General features: G+C 38.7%; 1 protein-coding gene across 1 annotated transcript in view; it reads right to left on the bottom strand.

Annotated features, from left to right (window-relative positions):
• The window catches only part of nos1 (nitric oxide synthase 1 (neuronal)), a 67,932-nt gene extending 51,388 nt beyond the window's left edge, over positions 1–16,544 (bottom strand). Inside the window, exons 1-3 of the mRNA XM_059336785.1 lie at positions 16,001–16,544; positions 11,627–12,445; positions 5,728–5,830 (exon numbers count right to left, since the gene is read on the bottom strand). Coding sequence (XP_059192768.1) covers positions 5,728–5,830; positions 11,627–12,351 — 828 coding nt within the window. The 5' untranslated portion in view covers positions 12,352–12,445; positions 16,001–16,544. The remainder of the gene's footprint in view (positions 1–5,727; positions 5,831–11,626; positions 12,446–16,000) is intronic.
• Positions 16,545–18,037: the final 1,493 nt, after the last annotated feature.

The raw sequence follows: 18,037 nt of genomic DNA, 5'->3' as shown, positions 1-18,037 counted from the left end.
TAATAGTTTTAGTTGCACTCATTATAACATGTTTAACACCATATTAAGTATGTTAATGATTTTGAAATGATTAATATACCTTTAAGAAATTGGTTGAAAACATTTAAAGATTAAATATGTATAGCACTTTGTAAATGGTTAATAATTGGTTTATAAACCAGCTATAAACATCACTTAGATGGTTATTGTAAAGTGTTACCAGTTGGTTGTGATGAGATAGAAAGAATCGCAGCCTTTCATTGCGAGGAAGTGGATTTGAGCACCACAAACGGTCATTGATTGGCAAGTTTAAGATCAGAAGGAACTTTTGCAGGACTTTTATTTGGATTCTTTTGCTGTTGACAACCAGCTATTTCCTCTTGAGGACAATAAGTTTGTGATTGTGCTTAAGTCTCTCCAGCACAGACATATGCACAAAAACTGAACACATTGTCTCCCCTCTCCATTTCTGTTTTATTTCCCACTCCAGGATAAAGGCAATCAACATTGAACAGCAGGTTGATGGCAAGCTAACTCCTGGCTCACTGGGTTTTCCAATATTGTAGCTATTGACTTATGAATGCCTGCAATTTAACCCCAAAAGCTTACTGTAAGCGTTCCTGGAGAAAGGCACCGACTGATTGCCAAAGATCAGAGTAATCAATCCAACACCTTGGAAGCTCTTTCACTTTCTCCCACGGCATTGTTAATCGCACAGTGGAGCATCTTCTGAACAACAGTGGCACAATCATCAAGCTCGCCGGGGAGATGAATGCCAAAGGAGTCACGCCAGTTGAGTCTCATTGTCATTTTGCATCCTCTCGAAACGGGAGAGAGGAATGAGGTGGATTGAATTGAATTTGATTTTTGCACACACTGAGAGTAAAGAGCTTAGTCCCTGTGTGTTCGTGCTCCAACAGCAGTAACCCCCACTGAGCGTCTCAGATATGACACATTATCACTGAGGTTGTGGACAGGAAGAAAGATCATTGGACCGTAAAGAGCTCTCAGTCAAACAGGCGAAGAGAATCACATGCAGAGAGTTAAAGCTTGTTGACAGAAAAAGCAGAGCAGTATGGATGTTAGACTAACTCACTGACCGGAAGCTACAGCTCTGGCATTTACATTTAAAAAGGAAACTTTTTTTTTCGATTAATGCCATATGCAGGTTTCAGTGGAGCCTGTATTTTTATGAACAACTTGTAAATGTCAGTTCATTTTTTCCCCCTCTTATTTATACGTAAATAGTGTAATTTTTTAAATGTCAGAGTTACTGCTTTCTTTCACTCACAAAGTAAACGGTTTGGGGCAAGACAGATTTGGATCCAAGAGATAAAGGGACAGAATTATGTGTCGTGATAATTCAATTGTCCAGTTGACCTTTTCCTAAACCCCTCACCCAAACACAGAGTGTCCAATAATAGCTTCACCAGCGCAGCAGGTCTGTCAAGGGCTGTGTCCAAACTCACTCCATCAGTCACTAATAATAGACCCAGAGTGGTTTAATCAATAATCAGCAGTAATTTAACATTTCAGAGACTTACTAATCACCATCGTTATACACTATCTCTGACATCTCTAGACAATGTCATCTTCACATTTGTAAAAAAGCCAAATATTGCATCATGGTATTGTGAAGGGGACAACTGGATACAGCTTGGCTGCATTGCCCTGTTCATTCCAATGAAAATTGCTCAGTGGTGCCCATCAAGCAAGCACATTAGTGCTTCCTTTAGCCCCGCCCACCAACTGCTTGGTCTTGGGCTCATTTGCATTGACAGAGGAAAGTAAATACCTCTGGCTATAATAAGGGCTACTTAAGTGTTTGTCCTGTTGAGTTGATGCACCTTAAAAAACAATGCATGCTGATTTACAGATGTCTCTTTTATAATGTAAGTCCATGGGGAAAATGTCATTTTTTAGGCCCCATGTCATGCCAAACTTTAACACTTTTTCGCCTAAAAAAGTATTATTCAGAATGAAAATTCAGAATGACCAAAAAAAAGACACAAAATTACTAAAAAAGACACAAAATGACCAAAAAAGACAAAAAGATGACCAAAAAAGACACAAAATGACAAAAAAAAGACACAAAATGTCAATAAAAAACTAAATTACTTAAAAAAGACACAAAATGACAAAAAAGGACATAAAATTACCAAAAAAAGAAGACACAAATTACCAAAAAAGACAAAAAATTACCAAAGGGAGACATAAAATTACATTACATAACATTTCCACTTCTTCCGGTAACAACAACACGGCAGATAATAAACGGTCCGGTAGCAGCTGCCTTTCTTTTTGTTAACGTTGTCATAGAAATAAGTGAAACAAAGCTCCAGCTTGCGCAATAAAGGGACCTTCTACACACAACACGGTAAAGTGCCATTCATATAAAACTCACATTAAACTTTCATATCAAGGTGGGGGCCACAAAATATCGTCACGAGGGCCGCAACTGGCCCGCGGGCCGCGAGTTTGAGACCCATGCTGTAAGGAGTCAGATGACTAACAAAGTAAGCTAGAAACATTATTAACCCATTCACAACAGTTGTCACTTCAGTCTACAATCACTGGTCACCTGCTACAAATGAGTCTGCCTCCGTCTACCGCTGTCTGAAATAAATAGCCAATTTATTTTTTGAACAATAAGTGAAATGGCAACTGTTGCAGTCACAACAATGGCTGAAAGATATTCTGCAGAAAGGTCTATGACCGTGACAAACAGAGGGACAACATCAAAAAGATAATCACTCTTCGTCTCTTTATCTCTAATTCCTGCATATTTTAACGACACATTTGCGGTCCATATTGCTGGGGGAGGTTGCTGGCTCACCCATACACTTACAGCATCAATCCCATCATGAATCAGGACTCAATGTCAAGAACAAGGTGTGGATGTGAGGGACAGAAGGGAGCATCCACGGAGCTGGGACTGGAGATAATTGAAGATAATCTGATGAGGATAATTTCATAACGGGGCGTAATGACCAAAGTCTTTCTGGTAAATGCAGTTGTGCAGTAAAACTTCACCCATCAATTAAAACTTCTGATGGGAAATGGAGATTATGAGTGCAAGACGGGGGGTTGATGGGAAAAGAGACAGAAGATAGTGAGACTGATAGCTCCTATGATTTAGTCATGTACATTTATGGTTTAATAACTACCTTAAACCTCTGAAGTCCAGGAGATTTTTGTTCAAATTTATCAACTTCCTATGCATTAATTTCTGTCTCTGTTTGTCCTTACATCACATGCATGGCTCCTTTTTCTCTACACAAACTTGGCTATCAGATTTTTCATTTTATTTTAATTAACAAAGTATGAAGCTGCAAGGAACCAAAAATACAACCAAAAGACACAAGTGTCTATGGAACAGAAGAAAAATAATAAATAATACAACAACAAAACAGTCTATTTGCATGTAAATTAAAAATAGTAATAGTTTTCATTGTTGAAAGAAAATTCACATTTTAAAAATGGTCTAGAAACATAAATGGCACACTGTGAAAGCTCCTATGATTGCACTTTTAACTAGTTTTATCAGCTTGTCTACATATGATATATCAATAAAGTTATTACTGTAAATAAACATGTATTTTCAATAAATAGATGGACTTCAGAGGGTTAATCAGTGAAGATTAAGCCATTGCATGTAGGGAAAAGAAGGCATATTCTCTTACAACAGGCCTATTTAACATTTAATTATGCAGCAGCAGCAGTGGCTCAAGCTGCAGGCGCATGGACAATCCTTCAGCAAAGTGAGAAAACTAATTTGGAGGCCATCGACAGGTCACTTGAAATCCATGTATTTAATCACACAAAATTTTGGACTTAAATTTTCTGCAAAAAATGATGCAGTGTCTGAGTTGAGTCTATCGAATTATACACTTAACGATGAGCCATCAAAGTTAGCATCAGTGTCTAGCAAAACGCCTGCAGGGGAACTTCTTGCTGCATGAGTCAGTAGACATGCATATACTGGACACACACACACACACACACACACACACACACACACACACACACACACACTGATTCCACTTCCAAACACTATTTCTCATAGGTTTCCTCAGTCTGAGCACCCACTACCAGGACAAAAACATGTGGTATGTTACCACATCATACATACACATCATCTCTGCTGTCAAGAATGCATCACACACACACACACACACACGCACAAGTGCTCAAGCACACACACTCACACAGAAAACATTTTGTACCTGTACAAGTTGGACAAATGTGATTTCAGAATGAAACAGAGAAAAATAGCTAAATAATGAAAGAGAACATATTTTAGATGATTCATCTTCCGGGCAGGTATCTGCATTCATTTATATGTGTTGCATCTCAAAGAATGCAAAAATATGTTTCTATCTATCAAATAAGTCTGGTATTTTATGTGATGTCATGTGCTAAGCATGCCTATGGTAGCCATAATCACACACAGACGCACACAGACACACACAGACACACACACAGACACAGACACACACACACACACACACACACACACACACACACACACACACACACACACAAACAAACATTTTGTACTTGTACAGGTTGGATAGATGTGATATCAGAATGAAACAGAGAAAAATAGCTAAATAATTAAAGAGAACATATTTTAGATAGATTCATCTTCCAGGCAGGTATCTGCATTAATATATATGTGTTTCATCTCAAAGTCAATGTCATATGTTTCTATCTATCAAATAAGTCTATATAATCTGTCTATAATAATGTGATGTCATGTGCTAAGCATGCCTATGGTCTGATAGCCATAATAACACACACAAACACACATACACACACAGAAAACATGTTGTACTTGTACAGGTTGGACAGATATGATATCAGAATGAAACAGAGAAAAATAGCTAAACAATTAAAGAGAACATATTTTAGATGGATTCATCTTCCAGGCAGGTATCTGCATTAATATATATATATGTGTTGCATCTGAAAGTCAAAAACATATGTTTCTATCTATCAAATAAGTCTATATAATCTATCTATAATAATGTGATGTCATGTGCTAAGCATGCCTATGGTAGCCATAATCACACACACACACACACACACACACACAAATATTCTCACAAGCATGCACATTAACGCTCTCTTCTCTACAGGTCTGAGGGGCTGAGGATCATTTCTCCAGGGGCCACATTTGATGCAGAGAGATGATCAGCAGCTGCACGTATTCATTCGTCCATCCGGCCCCATTGATGGGGGCTCGAGCAACGTCACAAGTGGGTGGATAACGCGGACCATGTGCAGATTACGACACTATCCCTGTCACAGACACTTAGACCTGTGACCAGACCCTTCTGTGTGGAAGGCATAAGCTGGATTTAATTCTGCACCAGCTTTCCCCCCCGGAAGGATCTAATGCCTAGGTGATGGGATCTTAAGCAAAGGCTTTACTACTATGTGCAAAGAAGCAACACAGATGTGCGTGCTCGCTTTCTGAAAGCATGGAAAGTGCCAATGGTGTGGATTATTGTACGAGGCTAAAAAGCCAACGAGGCAGAGGCAGTCATGGATGCACATGCATTATACAGCTGCAGGGATTCACTTAGCAGGCCCCGCTCTTGAACACTTGCAAACACATGCACACACGGACAAAAGGATCCACAAGTTATTGATCTAAGAGAGTAGAGATGCACAAACATATGCTCACACATGATCTCTTCCAGTTGGAATAATTTCACGGGTTGAACATTTGTTTCGTTTTACCTTGTCAGTGTCAGCGTTGTGCAGCACCACCGGCATGTTTTCCAGCATTCTGTTGTTATCTGACGCCAGCTGGGGAGAAGTGCCATTTCCCACGCCAAGGTCCCTGCAGGTCAAACACAATTTTCTGTCAGGTGTGTGTACTCACATCTGGTGCAAAATAGCTTTTTCATTTCATACTAAAAAACCCCAGCCAAACCACACACTTACATGCAAACACACAGTGAACAAACCACATTTTCTTCCATCTCTACAAATAAATAAACCAGGGACTTCTACAGACTGCTATTAAATCAGGAATCCCTGCTTATTTTCTATAGGGTCTGCACACCCCCATAGGTGTTTTCTCTGTTCAGGCCTCCGTGGGTGTGCAGACGGAGCTTGGCTGGAATCTATCAGACTGTTTCTTGTCTGCAGTGGGACAACTTGCTCCTACATGTAGGTCAGCCTCAGCAATTTCTCGCCACAGCTCTGCTTCAGCTTCATTCTGAAAACAAGTGGGTGTAAGCCACAACAATTTAAACGAAAAACCCCTCGCGAGTGACAAGTGGGAGACAGGGACTTCAAAGTTAATTGCAAAAGGTGCATTGACATTGCATGTGTAATTTAAAGCCACACCTTGATTGTTTAGGTTCTCAGGGAATAAATGAAAAAAAAAAAAAAACTCTGTTACTACAGCACTTTCCCTGCCTACAGGGTCTTAATCCATCCAGGAAATTAAAAATACAGGTAACACTTTACAATAACCATCATTTATAGATGGTAAATAGACCATTTATAAATGGTAAACAGATAGTTTATTAATGTTTAATCATCATTTATAAACCGTATATAGGCCATTTAGAATGGTGAATAGAAAATGTAATAATGTTGAACTATAATTTATAAATGCCAAATAGATTACTTTACCATAAACAAACAAAATTATTAGTTTATTAATAGCTTTACACTCGTTATAACATTTTTAACACCATATTAAGTATGTAAATGATTTCAAAATTATTCATATACCTTTAAGAAATTGCTTGAAAACATTTAAAGATTAAATATGTATAGAATTTTGTAAATGGTTAATAAAAATTGGTTTATAAACATCACTTAGATGGTTATTGTAAAGTGTTACCAAAATACATTTAGGCTTTTCATCACAAGGTCACTAGTTTGGCTTTTTCTCTGTATTTCTACAAAGAAAAGATGATTGAATGGATGTCTGGCTTTCTTTAAATGCAAGAATACACTTAACTAGAGGAACACTCAGCCTCTAAAGATAAAAGGAATGGGATATGAACAGTGAGAGATCTCAATCTGAGCTGTAACAATACGATCCGGAGTCTAAAAGAGACGGGGGGGAAGGGAGATCACTGTGCCGCTGCTGTGGTAAACCACACAAGACATGAATAAACATGGCAAAGTCATCAGCGTGTGATTTCAAGTTTGCGTTCCTCCGATGGAAAACGCCCACACACACACATATCGCCATCCACTGTCTTTCTCACCCCCTCCCATCCCTCTCAGGAGCACGTGTCCATGCTAATTGTAAATCCTCACAGGCATCCCTTCTCCCTTTCACACTCCCTGTCACACTGTATATCTTTATTGTCGCAATTTGCACGAGCATATTTATCCCCACTTTTCAGAGGCGCCGTTCAGACACGTAGAAACGACGGGAGTTGTCGCACGTGTCATCCGTCATTAACTCTGACCTCCGTCTCATGCTGATCGGTGAAATTGTCACCGCTTCTGCACCGAAAACAAGCTGTCAGTTATAATGTGCAATCAATTCCATGCAAATAGTCAGCAAGGAATAATTTAAGGGGTTATTTCAGACAAAAACAGACATTCTTGGCTATCCTTTTTTCAACCTGGTCTCACAGGAATCCGTGGAATAGCCACGGATTCGCTTAACTCAAAATCCGTGGAATAGCCACGGGATCACTCAAATTTCCGTGAAACTGACACGGATTTCGCTACAATGCAAGTTAATGATAGTCATATCCCGTGGCTATTCCATGGATATTTTTTCCTATTGGTTTGTTCCAAGTCACGTGACTTTCAAGGTCCCGGCGGTCAGAACAAAAAACATGGCGGACAGTTCTCTCATTTTTAGTAAAAAAAGAATTAATATTTTGACTTAGTTTCTGCATAAAAATGGATTTTGATCACATTTCTAGCGAGAAATATACGTTTTATTTTCTAAATATTCACTCAGTGAATGTACATAATCACTTTGTATGTTTTTAAAAAAAATGTATTTGTCGATTTTTGAATCCTTTTCATGTGTTTTTGTGTCTTTGTAAGTCATTTTGTGTCTTTTTTGGTCATTTGTGTCTTTCTTGTGTCTTTTTTGGTAATTTTGTGTCTGTTGTTGTCTTTTTTAGATTTTTTGTGTCTTTTTTCTGTCATTTTGTGTCTTCTGTGGGTTTTTTTTGTTATTCTGTCTTCTAATTTTGTGTCTTTTTTTGGTCATTTTGTGTCTTTTTTGGTCATTTGTGTCTTCTTGTGTCTTTTTTTTTTTTTTTTGGTAATTTTGTGTCTGTTGTTGTGCCTTTTTTAGTTTTTTTTGTGTCTTTTTTTTGTCATTTGTGTCTTTTTTTGCCATTTGTGTCATTTTTGTGTCTTTTTTGGTCATTTTGTGTCTGTGTTGTGAAGTCACGTGACTTGGAACAAACCAATAGGAAAAAATATCAATGGAATAGCCACGGGATATGACTGTCATTAACTTGCATTGTAGCGAAATCCGTGTCAGTTTCACGGAAATTTGAGTGATTCCGTGGCTATTCCATGGATTTTGAGTTAAACAAATCCGTGGCTATTTCACGGATTCCTGTGAGACCATGTTGCCTTTTTTCCACAGTAACATTTCAACTTTTCATAAAGGCTTCATCCAAAGCTAACAAGAGGATAAAACTCAGTTATCTCCTGATCAAATGTCAACATGTTTTTCAGTTGCATATGCTGAAACCTCATTATGAAAAGCCATTTTAGCAAGACTTCACTCTTCCTGCTTTGAGGTTGTTTTTTTTCTAAATGCATGAATCACCCAAAGTGCATTCATAAAAGACAGTGGGAGGTGCATGGATCGGTCAAGAATGACATATTGATTCAAGGAGACTGTAGCCTCGATTTAATTTCAGCTGGTCGTAGGAGTACAATAGCAGATAACTGAGACGCCAATATCAACATTTACACAGAGCCGTGGCAGGAATATTGGCTCAGACTGTGAAAAGTTATGAAAAGCCGGTCCAGAGTCAACACTTAAAACAAACCAAAAGCAATCTAAGCGCAACAATCTTCATCATTAGATGCTGAAAGGAAAACGTGTTGAATATACATGTTGCTAATTTCACACGTCTCTATGTGAATCACTGCTGCACCTGACCTCCATAACCCAGATGGATTGTTTGGAAGAGGTTCTGCTCTCTTGCGAGCTGATAACAAATTGTCTAATGATAAGTTTGAGACAAGCTTCGTGTGGCAGAGTGATAATTGGGGTCAATTATGTCACATTAATATGGAAATTGACTGCAATACTAGTGAATCAAATACTTTGTTTAATGTGAAGCCCAACATTTAGACGTGAACAGCAGCATCAAACTGAGGCAAAAACACTGATACATGCTATTCATTTTATGGAAAATCAAAAGTAATAATTGCAGATTATCTCTATGGAGTCTTGAGATATTGTGTCTTTTTTGTTTATTTTGATTTTTGAATCCTTTTCATGTCTTTTTGTGTCTTTGTAAGTCATTTTGTGTCTTTTTTGGTCATTTTGTGTCTTTCTTGTGTCTTTTTTGTCTTTTTTGGGTTATTTTGTGTCTGTTGTTGTGTCTTTTTTTAGTTTTTTCTGTGTACTTTTTTGGTCATTTTGTGTCTTTTTCTGTCATTTTGTGTCTTCTGTGGGTTTTTTTGGTTATTCTGTCTTCTCATTTTGTGTCTTTTTTGGTCAATTTGTGTCGTTTTTGGTCATTTGTGTCGTTTTTGGTCATTTGTGTCTTTCTTGTGTCTTTTTTTGGTAATTTTGTGTCTGTTGTTGTGTCTTTTTTAGTTATTTTGTGTCTTCTTTTTTATCATTTGTGTCTTTAATGGTCATTTTGTGTCTGTTGTTGTGTCTTTTTTAGTTTTTTTGTGTCTTTCATTGGTCATTTTGTGTCTTTTTCTCTCATTTAGTGTCTTCTGTGGAGTTTTTTTTGGTTATTCTATCTTCTCATTTCGTGTCTTTTTTGGTCATTTTGTGTCTTTTTTTAGTCTTTTTGTGTCTGCTTTGTTTTTACGTCTGGATGTGATGAAGAAGCCATGCGCTTTGGCGCTTTTGGAGACTCCCGAGGGTTAATAACCCAAACAGGGAGAGAAAGTTTCATATCACACATTGATTAAAACATTGATTACACTGATTGTGCAATGTGAAGTTTATGTGAACTACAGAGCTCCAGTAATAGAAGAATAGCAAGCAAAATGGTCATGACGAATGTAGTGAGAGATGTCATCTTAATTGAGGTTTGCTAGAGACCGGCGTGCAGACAGTAATTACTTGGCACTGTACACTGAGTCATATTAGGTGAATGGGAGCCTGTCTGTTGCTGCTAATGCAATGCAGCTGGGTCAGGTAGTTTAGGGACTGCAGGGTGGAGAAATGAGTGGGGGGACTTCCTCTCAATCAGAGGAGCAGGTGTAGGCTCTTGTGTAAGCCAATAACCGCCTGGCTGACAGGTCCCTGACCTAAATCCAGACTGGGCTCTAACTCTATGGCAGCTATTCTCAACCTTGGGGTCGGGACCCCAATTGGGGTCGCGAGATGATTTCTGGGGGTCCCCAAATCATTTTGGAAGTCAGCTCTGTCTCCACTGTGTTAAAGTGTTCATGTGTTTTAGTCTTTTTGGTCATTTCATGTCTTTTTTTTGGTTATTTCAGGGTTTTTTTTGTCATTTCATGTCTTTTTTTTGGTCATTTTGTGTCTTTTTTTGGCCATTTTGCGTCTTTTTTGATCATTTTGTGGTCAATTTGCGTCTTTTTTTGTCATTTTGTTTCCTTTTTTGGTCATTTTGTGTCTTTTCTTAGTCATTTTGTGTCTTCCTTTAGTCATTTTGTGTCTTTTCTTAGTCATTTTGTGTCTTCCTTTAGTCATTTTGTGTCTTTTTTTGGTCATCCTGTGTCTTTTTTGGTCATTTTTTGTCTTTTTAGTCATTTTGTGTCTTTGTGGTCATTTTGTTTCTTTTTTGGGTGATCTGAACTGTGTGTGTGAGATTGTGTTCAGTGAGCGGGGGTCGCAGACAACATGCATGTTAAATTGGGGGTCACGACTCAAAAAGGTTGAGAACTACTGCTCTATGGAGGGGAACAAGCACAAAGACACTTCAACTGGGGGAACAATAAGTTAGTATCTCATCACAAATTACCAGGCCACTTGAATCTCGGCGTCTCTCCTCCCGGCATTCCTCTGTCCTTCCCCATTGATCTCCTTTTTGCTGTTTTTGATGAGATTAACTCTATGGCGTCTTGGGCTATTTTGTCGATTTTTAAATCCTTTTCATGTCTTTTTGTGTCTTTGTAAGTCATTTTGTGTCTTTTTTGGTCATTTGTGTCTTTTTGTGTCTTTTTCCTGTGTCTGTTGTGTCTTTTTTAGTTATTTTGTGTCTTTTTTGGTCATTTTGTGTCTGTTGTTGTGTCTTTTTTATGTTTTTTTGTGTCTTTTTTGGTCATTTTGTGTCTGTTGTTGTGTCTTTTTTTAGTTATTTTGTGTCTTTTTGTCATTTGTGTCTTTTTTGTGTCTTTTTTGGTCATTTTGTGTCTTCTGTGGGTTTTTATTGGTTATTCTCTCTTCTCATTTCAACCTAAATCGAGACTTGGCTCTAACTCTATACTCTATGGAGGGGAACAATAAGGTAAGTATCTCATCACAAATTACCAGGCCACTTGAATCTCGGCGTCTCTCCTCCCAGCATTCCTCTGTCCTTCCCCATTGATCTCCTTTTTGCTGTTTTTGATGAGGCGCAGCACCGGTTCGATCTCCTTCAGCAGCTCGTTGTTCTCCTCCAGCCCGTTGCAAAGGAGCGCCCCGCGGCTCCCGTCCCTCATCAGCAGGGGGTCCTGGACCTGCACGCCGCCCCTCTGCAGGATGGACTGGGTGATGGACGGCGAGGACAGGTTCTCGATGGCCCTCAGCTGGGGCTCCTTGTTGACATGCTGCTGCTGCTGCTGCCCGGGGCTGAACGGGCTGAGAGGGGAGCAGTGCTCGTAGGACTTTGAGGCCGGGAAGGAGGGACGCGTGACCCTCACGGTGCGTTGGCGCCCGTCTCCGGACAGCGTGGTCTCCAGGTGGGTGGTGAAGCCCTCGGGCCCGCGGAGGATCAGCACGGCGTGGCTCTCGGGGGACACGTTCTTCAGCGTCTCCAGGGCCCGCTCGTAGGTCAGGTCCACCAGGGGCTTGTTGTTGACGGCCAGGACGATGTCGCCCACCTGCACCAGGCCGCACTCCTCCGCCGCGCCGCCACGGATCAGGTCGGACACGATCACAGGCGGCTTGGACACCCTCTGCTTCACCAGAAAGCCCAGACCTCCAATCTTCCTCTTGAAAAGACGCACTGAGATGATGTTGGGCTGCAGCTGGCACACTGTGGGCTCCGACTCCATGGTGCTGTGTGTGTTTGACTCTGTGTGTGTGTGTGTGTGTGTGTGTGTGTGTGACTGGGTGTGTGAGTATATGTGTGCGTCCCCAGGGATGTTTCTGAAAAGCAACAGAAGGAGGAGGAGGGGAAATAGAAGTTGTATTAGTTTTACAGGAAATTAACTTCCCTGCATGATTTGTTTATAGCGTGTTGATTTAACATAAGTCAAAGAGGGTATATGAGTCATTGAAGCACAGTGTAATATTACACAGATCATTAAGTAGCTGTGCAGCTACGGATGCAAAATATCATCCTGGACGTGAAAAATCTATTATCCAAGTGATCAGACCTGCTCGTACCTCTGTGATCTTCAATATTGGCATCACAGTGACTAAGCGCTGTATCTAACTGAAATGTTTCAAAGGCAAATAATGGCTCAGCTGCACTACATGATACTGGAACAGGTACACAGCATTCAGAACTGGCTTCTCTAATGAGCCAGTGCTATTTTCTACACTTGTGTCAAGTATCTACCCGAGTGAAGCTCTGTGATATTCCAATTTTAGGCAACTTTGTACTCAAATAATGGTGATATTGTACTTTTTCAACTAAGATATGTTCATTTAGAAGCTACAGTTACAGCAGATTAAACAGTTGAATAGAAATAGAAACATGTTTTCATTGCATTATGATGCATAATTATAGATTAAACAACTTTACAGTATATAAAGCAGTTGACATGTTAATACATGAATGATAATGATTAATAAACAATATAGCCCAATATCATTGGCGCACCATGCATAATTAATCATTTTTTTCTTTAGATACTTTTATTTTGCTCATTTCAATGCATTTTTTCTGACTTGTGAGTATTTCAATCACCTTTGGTTGTCTCCACAAAGGGAACTACAAGTTTTTCTACCTTTTTAACCATTAAGGCTCCAAAAAAGTGTCTGGTTGAGAGATTTTAGCCCTTGAAACCATGTATGTTATGTAGGAAAATGGGCTGGGTTGTAATAATGAGCATTTAGATACTTTTATTTTGCTCATTTCAATGCATTTTTTTCTGACTTGTGAGTATTTCAATCACCTTTTGTTGCATGCAAAGAAGGGAACATTAAGTTTTCTACATTTTTTAACCATTCAGGCTCCAAAAAGTGTCTGGTTGAGAGATTTTAGCCTTTTAAACCATGCATATTATGTAGAAAATGCGCTGGCTTGTAATAATGAGTATTTGGATGCTTTTATTTTGCTCGTTTCAATGCATTTTTTTCTGACTTGTGAGTATTTCAATCATCTTTGGTTGTCTCCACAGAGGGAACATCAAGTTTTCTACATTTTTTAACCATTGAGGCTCCAAAAAGAGTCTGGTTGAGAGATTTTAGCCTTTTAAACCATGCATATCATGTATAAAAATTAGCTGGCTTGTAATAATGAGCATTTAAATACCTTTATTTTGCTCGTTTCAATGCATTTTTTCTGACTTGTGAGTATTTCAATCACTTTGGTTGTCTCCAGAGAAGGAAACATCAAGTTTTCTACATTTTTTAACCATTGAGGCTCCCAAAAAGTGGGCTGGCTTGTAATAATGAGCATTTAGATACTTTTATTTTGCTCGTTTCAATGCATTTTTCTGACTTGAGTATTTCAATCACCTTTGGTTGCCTCCAGAGAAGGGAAGATTCCGTTTTCTACATTTTTTAACCATTCAGCCTCCAAAAAGTGTCTGGTTGATTTAGATTTTAGCCTTTGAAACCATGCATATCATGTATAAAATTTGTCTGGCTTGTAATAATGAGCATAAACAGGGCTAATAAGAGCTGACCCTCGGGTTTTTACTAGCAATGTCCCCATTAACACTGTACTTAAGTGCACTCAGAGTGCAGAAAAGAACACCAACACTTCATGTGCACTTATTTACGCGTGAAATGATGTACTTTGCGTAAAAACAACTCAACTTTTGATGAAACAACAGAGCATGCAACCGAGCCTCCGCTCCTCCAAATGAGTCATTTTGAAGTCGTAACATCTGGGATGCGTCTCTCGAAACGTTCAGTATGTCAACAACAACAACAACAACAACAACACACAGAGAGCTGAGGCTGCTCTGCTCTGCTCTGCGCGGAGCAGCAAACAATTCAGCACCAAGGTCAGCGCTCCGCCTGCACAGCAGCCTCTCAATGCTCCGTTTTCACACTCATACTTTGGTATTCCTGCTCCTTCTGCAACTCATGTTGTTTTTTTTAACTCTAGAAACTAAATAAGGCGATTTAAAACCAACTTCCACTGAGCCAGGGATGGAAATGTTCAATAAAAATGGCACATAGAAGGGGTCGGCAGGTCTCAAGTCCGTGGCTTTAGGTGGTAAAAAAAAAAAAAAAAAAAAGTGTCGCACGTTCATAAATAGTGTCTGAAGTGACCTGAGGCTCAGGAATAACTTAAGTAAGCGGCCCTTTAATCCTCACTCTTTGTAGCTGCACCCTACGAAGATCAGAAATTGCCAATAACGGGTGTGAATATTGATGGAAATGTGCTCTGAATATGAAGACTATAATGAAGATTTTTTTGGTTTGGGGGGGGGAGCTGAGGTGTCTGGCTTAGATTGGATGATTTTTCTATCATAATGTTATAAATATTAACTACAGGGCTGTCGGCTAAAGCAAGCAAAGGTGAATTATTGATGATTTAGAGCTAAATAGACGATTCAAAAGGAAAATTGTACCCATGCAGATACACCTTTGTGCATCAAAACGTAAAAAATATAATTTATTTACTTGTTGTTAGCTATTCTGTGGTATCTAGTTAGATTTTCTTCTTATTGTAAACTTTGAACTATTTAGTTTTCCTACTGTGTGCACACAGCTTATAATATGCATCCCATAACAAGCTATTTGTGAGATCATGTCTTATACAGGAGCCTTGTGTATACAAAATAATCCAGTTTTTCCAGTTTTATTGTGATCATACTATCTCCTGACCAGTCTGTCTAGTCAGTGTGACCTGTCTAACAGGTTATTAATCACATAACTTTCACTAACAGGTTTCAAATTCACACATCCACTATTGTACTCTGTCTAATTAAGGAGATAAAATCAGATTCCTGTACATGTCTACGTGACTTGACGTTAAAAAAACAAGATTCTCCTTTGAGATTTCTCTTGTCATGCCAATTCCAAACATAGCAGCTACAGAACTGCGTGTTGCCAAGAGAAAAACAGTTACAAAATGCAAAGAAAACTGGACATCCATATTCTTATTTCACCAGAATAGGATATTGGAAATGCAAAGCACATTTTAAAAGGATAAAGCGAATCATTAAAATGCATATTTTTGTGTCAGTTTGCATCATTTTCAATGCAATCGACAAAAATGCACAAGATGTTCCAATCGAGCTGGATTTTAATGGATATTTCCCAGAGCAACAAGTTCTACCGACACTTTTTTTGCATCTAAAATATAGATTACAACACCACCAATAAGGCTGGAAACTTAAATAAAATATATTTTTCTTAAATAACATGCATCCTTGTTAGCCACAGGTCTGCACATTAGTTGAGGAACGCTCCATCCATGCTCAATAATCTGCATCCTCATCCAGCAGGGGAGCGCGCAGCGTAATTCTCCACAGAAAAAAAAACGAAGAATAAATGAATAAAAAATGACCAACTCACCCCTGAGAACAAGGTCGCTGCTGTCACTACGACCTGCTGCAGTGAACTTGGGGTAAAACTCCTGCGCTCCCGCGTCTCTTCTTCTTCTTCTTCAGCAGCAGCAGCAGCACAAGTCTTCTCATCCAAAAGAGAAAAAAAAAGCCGTCTCCAAGTGTGAACGCCGCGCTCTGCCTCTCTAGAGACGAGGCATGCTTGTGCCTTTCCGCGCACCGGGGCGCCTTATAAATGCAGAGCAACGGGAGACACAGTGACGAGATGGGAGAGAGCCGTGCGCGGGCATTTAAATCAACTGTGGGTGGGTTTCGGCTATCGTCATCACTCAGCATGCAACAGCAGAGTCTCTGCACATTCACACTCCTCCTGGAGCCTACTGTAGGCCTTCAGAGGGAGCCAAGGAGAAGAGGAGATGCCACTTGTACCACAGAGAAAGTTGTGATCTTTTTGAACTCGCTGTTTAAGTCGGATTAGTCTGCAGGGGATAAAGATTTCAGCCCTGATCTGTAATGTAAACTCAATAAAACACTGCTACACTAAACAGCACGGCTTGTACTACAAATACCTTGGCAGAAGCTTGGCATTTGTGAGAAGGAATCCATTACTAGTGCCAAATTCCTGTTGCTCAGCACAGAGATAATGAGCACAAGAAGACAATGAACAACAAGCCAGAGGCTTGAACACAAAAGTGATTACATTTTTTTGGTAACGCTTTATAATAAGGTCCTTATAAACCATTAATTAACAAGTAATAAGGCATTGTTCTCGCTTTAGATCCGGTAGTTGCAACAAGCATAGTTAACTTATAGTTAACTTATAATAGATGAGCAATAAAGTATATTTTAATATCAATAAGCAAACAAAATAAGATGAATAAAGGCATGGCAAAGACATAATGGGTGGGTCATGGGTGTTTATAATGCCATTATTAACACTTATATAAGCTTATAAACACACAATAATGTTAATAAGCATCTTGTAAGGACTTACAAGGGCCTTATTACTTGTTAATTAATGGTTATTACAAGGAGCTTAATATAAAGTGTTACCCATTTTCAGAACAGAAATGTGAAAAAGTAGCTAATTTCAAAAAGCTTATTTTTGTTACTGACCATATTTCCTGAACAAATTAAAGTCACAATATATATATATATATATATATATATATGTTATGGAGATGCAAACAAAGCGGAAAATAGTGGTTTAAATAGTGGTGATTTATTCTTATTTTGTGACTTAAAAACAAATCTGACAAAAAATGTTTTGTTAAACAACACTATTAATGTCACAATTTTGATAAATGTTGTGAAGATGCAAAGAAAAAGGCAAATTTGTGTCTCTGTGAGGAGAAAATGTGTCTAGTTTTTGTATTTGAAAATAAGAAATATCTTAAACATAAAGACCATAAACACCCAATGTATCATATATGTCACTTCACAGATCTTTGACATTTAGGGGTAGAATAATAAAAAAAAAACCATCATTATGTGTTCTATGTGGTCCACTTGGTCTGTGGTATATCCCCCAAATTTTCCTTTAAGGATTACTGGATCTGGGTTCTTATGGGTTAAAGCCCAGCTTTTAGGGATTTTTTTTTTTTTTTTTTTTTTTAGCCTGGAAAGACAAAAGACAGCAGGTATTCTGAGTTACAGGTTTTATTTAAATTGTGGCTTCAGGTAATTTGTGCTGAGTTTCTTTAAACAGAAGCTTCCTTTGTTTTTATATGCAAACAAGTTAAAAGGTAGTTTAGCCAGACTTGTATTGGCAGTAAAATATAAGGAAGGTAAGGGGGGAAAAATGCATGCATTAAATTGAACTATAGTTGAAAGAGGAGGGAGAGGTCCAGGCAGGTTTGTGAAACTGTGATGAGTAAGTGATTTCAAGTCTGTCTATGTGGTTCAGTTTACAAAAGCAAAGACCTCAAGCTCTGAAATACATTCTGCAGACGTACGGTAATAAAATAAACTAATAAAAAATACTTTAAAGTGCAAAAAAAAAAAGCATTTTAAAGTAAAACAGCAGTTTCAAACTTTTGTTTGAAGT

The sequence above is a fragment of the Centropristis striata genome, chromosome 7, assembly GCF_030273125.1.
Source record: "Centropristis striata isolate RG_2023a ecotype Rhode Island chromosome 7, C.striata_1.0, whole genome shotgun sequence".
Lineage (NCBI taxonomy): Eukaryota > Metazoa > Chordata > Actinopteri > Perciformes > Serranidae > Centropristis > Centropristis striata.
Note: the sequence above shows the minus strand (reverse complement) of the source record. Positions and strands in the feature narration are given on the sequence as shown.